The sequence below is a fragment of the Crocuta crocuta genome, unplaced genomic scaffold (genome assembly GCF_008692635.1).
Source record: "Crocuta crocuta isolate KB4526 unplaced genomic scaffold, BGI_CrCroc_1.0 scaffold562, whole genome shotgun sequence".
NCBI lineage: Eukaryota > Metazoa > Chordata > Mammalia > Carnivora > Hyaenidae > Crocuta > Crocuta crocuta.
In genome coordinates, this window is record NW_027531012.1 from 1,761,127 (window position 1) to 1,773,244 (window position 12,118).

At 38.4% G+C, this 12,118-nt stretch overlaps 1 protein-coding gene across 1 annotated transcript in view; it reads left to right on the forward strand.

Annotated features, from left to right (window-relative positions):
• FRK (fyn related Src family tyrosine kinase) overlaps positions 1-10,656 on the forward strand; it is a 106,166-nt gene extending 95,510 nt beyond the window's left edge. Inside the window, exons 6-8 of the mRNA XM_077770857.1 lie at positions 8,515-8,696; positions 9,785-9,950; positions 10,335-10,656. Of these exons, the coding sequence (XP_077626983.1) occupies positions 8,515-8,696; positions 9,785-9,950; positions 10,335-10,546 (560 nt within the window). The 3' untranslated portion in view covers positions 10,547-10,656. The remainder of the gene's footprint in view (positions 1-8,514; positions 8,697-9,784; positions 9,951-10,334) is intronic.
• The last annotated feature ends 1,462 nt before the right edge of the window (positions 10,657-12,118 follow it).

Sequence of the window (12,118 nt, forward strand, 5' to 3'; positions counted from 1 at the left end):
TTCTGTTCTTCTTGTTGTTTTTTTTTTTTTTTTTTTTTTTTTTGACAATGTCAATACTCAGGCCTAATCTCTTGGGTTATCTCTACTTCTCACAGTGTCTATCTAACTAATCTACAAACCCCATTGGCTTCTTTCCAAATATATCTGGGATTTTGCCACCTCTCAGCACTCCTCCTTGGTCCAAGCTGACATCAGCTCTTCCCTGGATTATACAACAGCCTCTTAAATGGTTTCGCTCTTTTAGTTCTTGCTCCCCTCGGTCTCCACTCAACAAAGGAGGTGGAGAGAGCCTGTTAAAAGGTAAATCAGATTGTGTCTTCCCTCAGCTCAAAGCCTTCAGTGACTCTTACTGGTTCTCTCTGTACATACAACCCATAAGGTCCTACATGGCCTGGCTCTCCATTACCTCACTGACCACATTACCTCACATTACCTCACTGACCACTGGGAGAGCCCAGTGTCTCCCTTGTTCACTCTATGTCAGTTGCACTGTCCTTTGCTTCTCTTCCTATCTTCCAGGTGCACTTTGCTTCAGGCCCTTCATGCTTTTCCCTTCCTCCATCTGAATTCCACCCCCTCCATGTAACTCACTTCCTCACTTCTGAGAAGTCTGTCCTCAGACATTCCCATTACAGTGAGTCCTTCAGTGGTCACCCTCTGAATTCCAAAATTTAGTCTCCTTCTTTTGTCTCTTTGCATTCCTCTTTTCTGCCTTTTTGTTTTCCTTTTTCTTAGCTGTTAATCATCATATAGTGCATTGCTTTTTTTTTTAACAACAGTTTATTTATTTTGAGAGAGAGAGAGAGAGAGAAACAGAAGGCATGAATAGGAGAGGGGCAGAGAGAGAGAGGGAGAGAAAGAGAATCCCAAGTATGCTCTGCACTGCTAGTGTGTAGAGCATAATGTGGGGCTTGAACTCACAAACTTTGAGATCATGACCTGAGCTGAAGTCAAGAGCCAGATACTTGGCATGCATGGATGGCTCAGTTGATTAAGCGTCTGACTTCAGCTCAGGTCATGATCTCATGGTTCATGGGTTCAAGCCCCACATCAGGCTCCACACTGCAGAGTGTGCTTGGGATTCTCTCTGTATCCTCCTCTCTCTCAAAATAAATAAACTTAAAAAAAAAAAAAAAAAGAGCCGGTTGCTGAACAGACTGAGCTACCCCAGGAACCCCAAAGCATGACTTTTTAATGTGGCTTATTGTTAGTATCTTCTAAAATACAACTCTTTGAGGACAGAGATTTTTCTTTATTTTAGTGATAGAATAGTTTCAGGTACATAGAAAGTATGCCCTAATTATGTGTTCACTGAATAAATGAAAAACATTAATGGATAGATTAAGTGGGGCTATTCTAAACCTAATATGATCAGGAGTTGGGGTTGAGCTTGTTTTGAGTCTCTTGGTGTCAGCTTGACAAGATCCACTTATTAATTAAGAACTCCTTTGGCATTGAGAATTTTTGTGGCTTGTTAATGTGTTTTACTGAAGGGTGAGCACAAACCCTGTCATATTCTGGGTTGGGCTATTGGGTCAGGTTTACCAAGGTCTTCATTTGCTAAGATACTTAGTACCCATGAAGAGTAATGAAGAGACACTCATTACAGACAATCCCTTCCCAATCAAGAGGGCTTAAATTCAACAAAATGATCCTAAAATGAATCTGCCACTCTTAAATGGCCCATTATGATAAATATTATAAACTGAAAGACTCAAGCAATGGAACATAACTGAAAATATTTTCTTGTTGCAGATGTAAATTGTCACAGGACTGTGAACCCTTATATCAGTTTTGACAACTGGGTGTTGCATTAGAAGTGTGTTCTGAGGTTCACTTGGGCAGTTCTTAGGCCACTGTACTCATTTAGGGTAGGAAATGTGTTGTTACTCAATTTCTTCACTATTGTGCCTGTCAGTGGAAACTTTATATCCTCTGTAATAGAATTATATGCTGAATTTGATAATTGAAATGACATACATAGTTTTCTATGGAACCATCTTTGTAGACCTGAAGCTTGGCTGAATATTTTTTTTGTAATAAATTTCTCCAAAATGGAAGAGGCTGGTCAAAAAGCTTTAGCATTGAGGGCAATTGATGTCCAGCATTTACTACTGAAATTTAAAGAGAATATTTTTTGCATGTATATATATTTTGCATATATACATATATATACATACTTTTTAAAATAAATCAAGCCCTTGGGGTGCCTGGGTGGCTCAGTGGGTTAAGCATCCAACTTCGGCTCAGGTCATGATCTCACGGTTTGTGGGTTTGAGCCACACGTTGGGCTCTGTGCTGACAGCTCAGAGCCTGGGGCCTGCTTCAGATTCTGTATCTCCCTTTCTCTCTGGCCCTTCCCTGCTCTCTCTCTTTTTCTCTCTATCTCTCTCAGAAATAAATAAAACATTAAAAAAATAAATCAAATCTTAGCATCATTCTCATGGACAGTTCACTAAAGTGCACTGAGGTAGACAGGAGTGTTTTTACTAAGATACTCTTCAGCTGGCTACAACTATAGCCCCAACATTCAGGTCCTCAGGAATCATGTGTAAGGTAAGTTTTAGGGAGGAGCATAGAATAGTTTTTGAAAGCATGAGGTTTCAACCTCAAACATGCCTGAACTTGAATCTCCACTCTAAGACATTACCTGTTCTTCTAAGTAACAGAAACTCCTATGAAAGGGGGCAAATAGTAACAATACTTACCTCATGTAGCTCTGAGTATAAAATGAGGCAATGTGCTAAAAAACCATATGTGATAGTGGTAGGAGAGGTGCATATATTTATAATTTATTTTTCTTAAAAAAACACTGTAGTACATATAGGCATTTTTGTAAATGTTGTACAAATATTAACTTAGTTCATTCCTCTAACAACTTGATGAAATATTATTATTATCATGTCCATCTGACAGTGGAAAAAACTGAAGTATGGAGAAGTTAATAGTTTATCCATGGTGGATGAGCCAGAATTCAAACCCAAGAAATCTGCTCCACAGTCCATGCTTTTAACCATATGCATAGCACTGACATTATTTTCTTAATGTGAACCTGTGTATTCGTTATCTGTTGTGCACAGCAAATTACCTAGAATGTAGTGGCTTAACTCATTAAGCATTTATTATCTCACATTTTCTGTGGTCAGGAATCCAGGTGCAGCTGAGCTGGGTCTTCTACCTCAGGGTTTCTCACAAGGCTGCAGTCAAGGTCTTGGCAGGTGCTTCAGTTATCTGAAGGCTCTAGGGGAGGTTGATCTATTTCCAAGCTCATTCATGTGATTGTTGGCAGGAGTTGGCTTCTCCAGGGATGTTGGATTGAGGTAGTCAGTTCCTTGCTGGTTGTTGGCAGGAAGCTGCCCTATGTCACTTGGTACATGGACCTCATCATAGGGCAACTTACAACATGACAGTTGGCTTCGTCAGACTGGGCAAGTGAGAGAGCAAGAAAGGAGAGTTCTTGCAAGATGATGCCATTGCCTTTTATAACTTAATCTTGGAAGTGATACCCCATCACTTTGGTCATATTTTATTTGTTAAAAGTGAGTCAGTAGTCCAGACCACACTTAATGGGAGCGAATGTCACAGAAGCACAAATACCAGTAGGAAAAGAATATTAGGAGCCATTTTAGAAATAAATATTAGGAGCCATTTTAGAAAGAATAAATAATAAAAAATAAATGTGTGCCTCTTGGCCTAGAACTAGTCACCAGTTTATCTTGACTTTTTCACATTTCTTTTCATATTGAGTTAATTTGATATCAAAAAGCATAGAGATTTTGGTTGTCACAGCAGCAATATTTTACCGTTATGCTGCACACTAAGTTATATTTTGTCTTTTTGCTTACATCTCATTTTACACTGAAGAATCAGCATTAGCTGCTGTAACATACAGTTCAAAAAATTTAGTGATGTAACAAAAATATGCATTTAAAAAATTTAAATCCAAGTTAGTTAACATATAGTATAATAATGATTTCAGGAATAGAATCTAGGGTTTCATCATTTACGTATAACACCCTGTGTTCATCCCAAAAAATGCCTTATTTAATGTCCATCACCCATTTAGCCTGTCCTCTCACCCACCTCCCCTCCAGCACCCCTGTTTGTTCTCTGTATTTAAGAGTCTTTTATGGTTTGTCTTCCTCTCTGTTTTTATCTTATTTTTGCTTCCCTTCCCCCATGTTCATCTGTTTTGTTTCTTAAATTCCACATATGAGTGAAATCATATGATATTTGTCTTTCTCTGACTGATTTGTTTAGTGTAATACACTCTAGTTCCATCCATGTTTTTGCAAATGGCAAGATTTCATTCTTTTTGATCACCAAGTAATATTTCATTATATATATATATAAAATACCATATCTTCTTATTTATTTATTAAAAAATGTTTTAAAATATTTATTTATTTTTGAGACGGAGGCAGAGTACGAACAGGGGAGGAGCAGAGAGAGAGGGAGACGTAGAATCTGAAACAGGCTCCAGGCCCTGAGCTGTCAGCACAGAGCCTATTGCATGGCTCGAACCCACGAACTGTGAGATCATGACCTGAGCCGAAGTTGGACGCCTCACCAACTGAGCCTCCCAGGCGCCCCATATGTATCACAACTTCTTTATCCATTTATCAGTTGATGGACATTTGAGCATTTTCCATACTTTGGCTATTGTCGATAGTGCTGCTATAAACATTGGGGTACATGTGCGTCTTTGAAACATTTATCTTTTGGATAAATACCCAGTAGAGCAATTGCTGGGTCGTAGGGTAGTTTTATTTTTAATTTTTTGAGGAACCTCTATACTGTTTTCCAGAGCGGCTGTACCAGTTTGCATTCCCACCAGCAGTGCAAAAGTGTTCCTCTTTCTCCACATCCTCACCAACATCCACTGTTTCTTGAGTTGTTAATGTTAGTCATTCTGACAGGTGTGAGGTGGTGTCTCATTGTGGTTTTGATTTGTATTTCCCTGATGATGAGTGATGTTGAGCATCTTTTCATGTGTCTGTTAGCCATCTGGACATCTTTGGAAAAGTGTTTATTCATGTCTTTTGCCCATTTTTTTCCACTGCACTATTTGTATTTTGGGTGTTGAGCTTGATAAGTTCTTTATAGATTTCGGATACTAGTCCTTTATCTGATATGTCATTTGCAAATATCTTCTCCCATTCTGTCAGTTGCCTTTTAGTTTTGCTGATTGTTTCCTTTGCTGTGTAGTAGAAGATTTTGATCTTGATGAAATCCCAATAGTTCATTTTTGCTTTTGTTTCCCTTGCGTCTGGAGACATGTCAAGTAAGAAGTTGCTGTGGCCAAGGTCAAAGAGGTTGTTGCCTGTTTTCTCCTCTAGGATTAAAAAAAATTTTTTTTAATGTTCATTTTTTTTGAGAGAGAGAGAGAGACAGAGACAGAGTGTGTATGGGGGAGGGGCAGAGAGAGAGAGAGGGAGACACAGAATCTGAATCAGGCTCCAGGCTCTGAGCTGTCAGCACAGAGCCCGATGCAGAGGTTGAACCCATGAACTGTGAGATCATGACCTGAACTAAAGTTGGACTCTTAACTGATGTAACCACCCAGGTGCCCCTCTCCTCTAGGATTTTGATGGCTTCCTGTCTTACATTTAGCTCTTTCACCCATTTTGAGTTTATTTTTGTGCATGGTATTGGAATGTGGTCCAGTACATTCTGCATGTTGCTGTAAAGATATATATTTTTGATATGCATCAGACTGCTCTTCTGAGTGATCCTTAAATGATGATGTAGGGATTTAGACTCCTTTCATCAGATGGCTCTGCCATTTCAAAATTTATTTCTTCTAGCTACAAAACTGAGGGGGACTTCAAGGATCAGGTTTGTAAGTGACAGACATCCTCTCTTGCACACGTTGCAGTGCACAGAACTAGTGACATGACCCAATTTAATTGCTAGGGAAGATCAGGAATATAGTCCTCTTTGTTTGCCCAGGAAGAAAAGGACAAATGGATCAGGAAGAAGTTAATTTCACCACACATCCTATATAAATACACTGCTTGCAGGGGTGCCCGGGTGGCCTAGTTATTTGAGCATCTGACTCTTGTTTTCAGCCCAGGTCATGATCTCATGGTCCTGGGATTGAGCCCCACATTGGGCTCCATGCTGATCATGGAGACTGCTTAAGATTCTCTCTCTGTCTTCCTCTGTCCCTCTCTCCCACTAGTGTGTGCTCTCTCTCTCTCTCTAAAAACTAAAGTAAAATAAGAATAAATAAATATACTGCTTGCATTAAAAAATAAATAGACATGTGTGTGCACACACATATGCACACACACACTGTGCTTAGCTCTTTACCATTAAAAAATGTCCTCAACTCTATTTATTTCATTTCTATTGAAAAGATGGCATACATTATAGAAAGAGCATACATCATATAGCATAATTTATCATTACTTAAAAGTGAGCAAGTAAATAATGGTATAGTCACTGCACAAATCAAGAATGAGAACATGGCTAGCACCCCAGAAACCCCCTAAGTTCCATATCATTGACAGCCCCTCACAGTCATGAACTTCTTGATAATTGCTTTCCAGTGATTTACACTCTCCTCTGCCAACTGCCAACTCTTTGTTGTCTTCCTATCTTGACCAAGGTTTGGAAATTGATATCTCTTCCTGCTCTCTCCTTGTCTTCAGCTTCTGTTCTGCCCTCAACCCCTTGAACCCCATTTCCAGTGAAGCTGTTCTTCCTGCCACTAAGCCATTCAGTTCTTATCTTCTGACTTGTGGAATTTGACAATGGTGGTGACTTTCTCAAAACCTTGGACTGTTAGGATGTTCTTTCTGGTTCTTCTTTCATTCTTCTAGCAGATTCCTCTTAGTTTTCTTGCAGGTTTTTCTTTCTCTGCACACCCTAAATGTTGGTGTTTCTTATGACTCTGTCACTTCCTAACAATCTCACCCACTTTTAATGTTTAACTCCTACTCATAAACTGTGATTGTTAAGTTGATATCTTTAGCTGCATGCTCTGTCTTGAGCTCCAGACCCATGTGCATGTCTTCGTTTAGACATTTCCATTTAAGTAATCCATATGCATCTCTACCTTAACAAAGCCTAAACTGTTTAATTCTGTTTAGGCAGCAGCAATGATAATAAAAACAGGTAAGGTTTATTCAGTTCTCTCTAGGTTCCAGGCTCTGCTTTAAGTGCTTTACATGTGATAACTCATTTTAACAACTAATACCATAAGGTAATTACAATTACCACTGTCTAGATGGAAAAACTGAGGCACAAGAGTGTTAAGTGTCTTGGCTAAGATCAGGAAGAAATGTGAGGCAAAGCCCTGATCCATATTATGGTACTCTAACTTCAAGCCTGTTTTCTAACCCCTGAGCTATAGTTGCCTCTCAAGTCAGAAGTTGTGTCTAAGACTCTTGACCATGAATCCAACACCCTTTTGGTAATATTTGGCTTATTCAGTTAGGGATGATGATAGTTTGGATTTATATGATACTCATTCTCCAGAAATCTGAAGACATCTACTAACCATCTATTAGACTGTATCCAGTAGGCTGACCCCATTGCACAAAGTACCCACAGAATAAAACTAACCTCTCTACTAATGACCAAACTGGCTCTACTGTAGAATTTTCCTATTATGAGGAGTGGGAGAAACTATGTCTATTAAAGACATGTCCATGCCTGGAGAGATGAGCAAACCATGTCTAGGAATAACAGGCTTAGAAAGGGAATTGAAAAAAGTGCAGCAAGCTTAATGAAGTACAAATGTAATATACACATTTCATAACTATTGATAGAGCTTTCATTTTTGTTTGTGAACTAATTCTTAAGAATCATATGATGGAAGGGGCGCCTGGGTGGCTTAGTCGGTTAAGTGTCCAACTTTCGCTTAGGTCATGATCTCGCGGTTCGTGGGTTCGAGCCCTGCGTCGGGCTCTGTGCTGACAGCCAGCTCAGAGCCTGGAGCCTGTTTCAGTCTGTGACTCCCTCTCTCTCTGACCTTCCCCTGCTCACACTGTCTCTCTCTCTCTCTCCTAGAAATAAATAAAAACATTAAAAAAAAAAAGAATCATATGATGGAAGAATGAGAAATTTTCATTGGCTCAGCTATGCAAATTAGTATTATTTTATAGCTTAAAGGACTAAAACAAATGGTGCAATGTTTGGAGGAAATCTAGAGGCAACCAAGTAAACAATTTCCATGAAGAGATGAGTCAGCGGTGCATGCTATGGAAAATGACAGTACCTGGACTCTTTCAGATATTTATAGCTGTGTTTGAATCATGTGATACTGCTGTTTCTTTCTCTGTGTAATGTTCCTTTTGGGGAGGGAGGGCCACAGCCTTGGAATGCATTTGGACTCTGAAAATTGTTGCCCTTCACAGGAAATGAATGGTTTATATTATGTCTCTTGCTCAACAGATCGGTACTATGGTGTTTAATCCCACTGGTAACTCATTCATCATAATTCTCAGAATTCACTTTAATAATTCAAATGTTCTCCAAGGTAATTGACTTTCTCTTATTGACCAGATGATGCTGGAACAAAAATCCACCTGACCCAGCAGGTAGACATGGCAGCACAGGTTGCCTCTGGAATGGCTTATCTGGAGTCCCAGAACTACATCCATAGAGATCTGGCTGCCAGAAATGTCCTTGTTGGTGAACATAACATCTACAAAGTTGCAGATTTTGGACTTGCAAGGGTTTTTAAGGTGAATTTTGTTTTGTTTTAATTAGGTGTTGTCATGGGTTAGAAGTCTAACATACCAGTAGACTAATAGATTTGCTGTTATTTTGCTGTTATTCTTCAAAATAATGTTTCTCCAAGTTCTGTGGTCCACAGAAAACTTCAGTAGCCTAAGGCCTTACAGATAAACTCCCTCTTGTTTTTATTTTTTCACCAAGGAAAAAGAAACAGAAAATGATGCCCACCCAGATGGGAAAGTTTGTGATTAACTGTGTGGTTGAATTAATGATCCATTTTCCAGTACCAGTAGCTTCTGGTTGTCTGCCTGTTTTCCTTACAAAAAGCAGCACATTTTCTATAGTTATCCCATCCATCCTTGATTACTTTATGCCAACTAAAATTTCATGCTGGCAGAATTCTTCAGTGATCATTGGCTTTTAAATTCTACCCCACCCCCCATTCATGACATCAGGCCACTTAGATAAGAGATATAGTATGAGGTGTTTTTCTCTTAATTTTTAATTTCTACATTGTGCCCTAAAAATATGGATGTGAGACATGAAACATAACATATACGAGATTCCTTTTTGATTTTCATGAATTCATCATCTCTTTTCTTAATAAATTAATTAGATCCCCAGTGAGTTGATATATTAATTTAAATCAGTTGGATCTGACTTTTCAGTATTAGGACGTGGTAATATGGTAATTATTAAAGTCAGTGGCTCTTCAATACCAGCAGTAAGTTTGAAAACAGATGGGCTTTGCTTTCATTTTTGTTGTTGTTGTTGTTGTTGTTGTTGTTTATTTGCTAAAGACCAGATGCTAAAGACCATCACACATGAATTCTCCCATATGTAGTAGAGTGCTCCTGCCAATGCTATTTTTAGCATATAGTAGGCTCTTGAATAATATTGCATTAATGACTTCTATAGAACCCTCAGTCTTATAAGCCAGATTTGGAGTTTGCAACTGTAATTATCAATTGACCTAAGCTCATTTTGAATCTTTTCCCTCTAAATTTTAAGGTGAAGCAGGTTACAGATTATGAGAGTAGCCAAAAAATATGTATATATCACTTGAACATGGCTTGATTCCTTAATGCATTAGCAGGTAGATAATGAAGTCATCTATGAATCCAAACATGACATAAAGCTACCAGTGAAGTGGACTGCGCCTGAAGCCATTCGTAGTAATAAATTCAGCATTAAGTCTGATGTGTGGTCATTTGGAATCCTTCTTTATGAAATCATTACTTATGGCAAAATACCTTATAGTGGTGAGTAATTAATTCTGAAGTGGGCCTTTCTGCTGCAGGTCACTTACTTAGGTGTGACTTTAACTGCTTTGCCCAGGCTTAGAGGGCAGAGTTATGAGGCTAACCACACCATGTGCCTGTGGGAGCATAATAGATAAAATTTGATGATGATGATTTGCATTAATAAGGTGGTTTATTGCCTCTTTATCCTTTGCTCTTAAATTGCAGTCTTATAGACATTACTTGCTGCAAGATTTAGTTTAATCTCTGCAGCCTGGGAAGGGGATGGTAGACCTCATAGTCTCACCAAGGAAATCAGTTTGCTTTGTAATCTTGAGTATAATTATCTATGAATTTAAGACCATAATCTTTTTTTTTTTTTTTGTTCCATTCTATATTATTTAGGCATGACGGGTGCTCAGGTAATCCAGTTGTTGGGTCAAAACTACAGACTCCCTCAACCACCTGACTGTCCACAGAAATTCTACGACATCATGATGGAGTGCTGGAATGCAGAGCCTAAAAAACGGCCAACGTTTGACATGCTGCACTGGAAACTTGAAGACTATTATGAGACAGAATTTTCCTATTCAGAGGCAAATGACTTCATAGGATGAACACTGAAGAAGAACACTAAATAATGAAGTAGCAAAAAAGTTCAATAATCAGCCCAGAAATAAACCTTATTAATCAACTGTGAAAAGAGCTTACCTTGACATGTTCAAGAGATAGGGTCAACTTGGCCATGTATTATGAAAAAGATTATATGTGCATTTTATCGACTGGGCCACACTGCTGGACAGTCTAAGATGATATTTTATCACTGCCTGGCAAAATCAAACACACAAAATCCAGTTATTTTTCTTTTTAGAAAATACTTACATTTCTATTTATTGTTTGAATCACTGATCAAGAGGATCAACAGATGATAGTCAATTTTTACTCCGTGACTGTTGTAGCATTTTCCTGTTTACTGATTAAAGTGGTTATTCATTATTCCTCAGATTGCTAAATCCCATCAGGCTGTTATTATGAAGGAATCTGATTGCTTTGCTGCACAGCAGGACCTGTGCTTTGAGATTTTTTTTCCTCTTTTAAAATATCCTGTAACTACAATGATGGGAAAGCCATGTTAAATGACTTGATTGTACTTGGAGTAATTGCACATATTTTTTTCCTATGCATAAAATAATGAAGCAGCTGTTGAGAAAAAGAATTAAAATTTCCCTCATTTTGTAGAAGGAAATCATGGGATTTTTCTTTACCTCAGTATGTGTCATCTGAGAATCATCTACATTAGTTTTAATCTCCTAATGTTAAGAATCAGATTGCACGGCGGATGAGTTATTATCTATGAAAATATGTGAGAAACATCTAATAGCCCGCGAAATCGAGAAATAAGTCTAAAATAGTTTAGGAAAATGAGAAGAGAGCAGTAGGATTGCTACGGCTTGGGTTTCTGAAGAATTTAAAAATATGGGCCTTGACATATAGGCCGGAGTTTTTTGTTTTGTTTTTTTTTTAATGCTTTATTTATATCTAAGAGAGAAATAAATAATTTTTAATGCTTTATTTATTTCTGAGAGAGAGAGAGAGAGAGCGCATGTGAGTAAGGGAGGGTCAGAGAGAGAGGGAGACACAAAATCTGAAGTAGGCTCCAGGCTTTGAGTTAGCTGTCAGCACAGAGCCCGATACAAGCCTCGAACCCACAAACCGTGAGATCATGACCTGAGCTGAAGTCGGATGCTTAACCAACTGAACCACAAAGGCGCCCCAAGACTGGTGTTTTGGTGTTTTAAACTGACTACAATACAGGTCAAGCTTGGTTTTAGATCTCGAGGCTAGGAATAATGTCTGACCTTGGTTATGAAACTGTATTTTTGTCTGGTAGGACAAGAGGGTTTTTACTCACCTTAAATGTGCATTAACCTTTGTAAGAATGCTACTGTCTTCTTCAGCAACGGGCGTATCAAATTTTGTGCTTCATTAAATGATGAGGTAGAATTCTCAAAGGTAGTTTGAAAATAAGTAGGTATTCAAAGATCTTCTGCCGTAAAGCAATGTGAATGAAATAGCCATGAGGAAACAGATTTGGGGTGTATTTTCTCATCTTTAAAACAGAAGAAGAGCATATTTAAACCATTAAAGAAACCAACATGAAGTGGATGAAGCACTAAGTAAATGTGTGA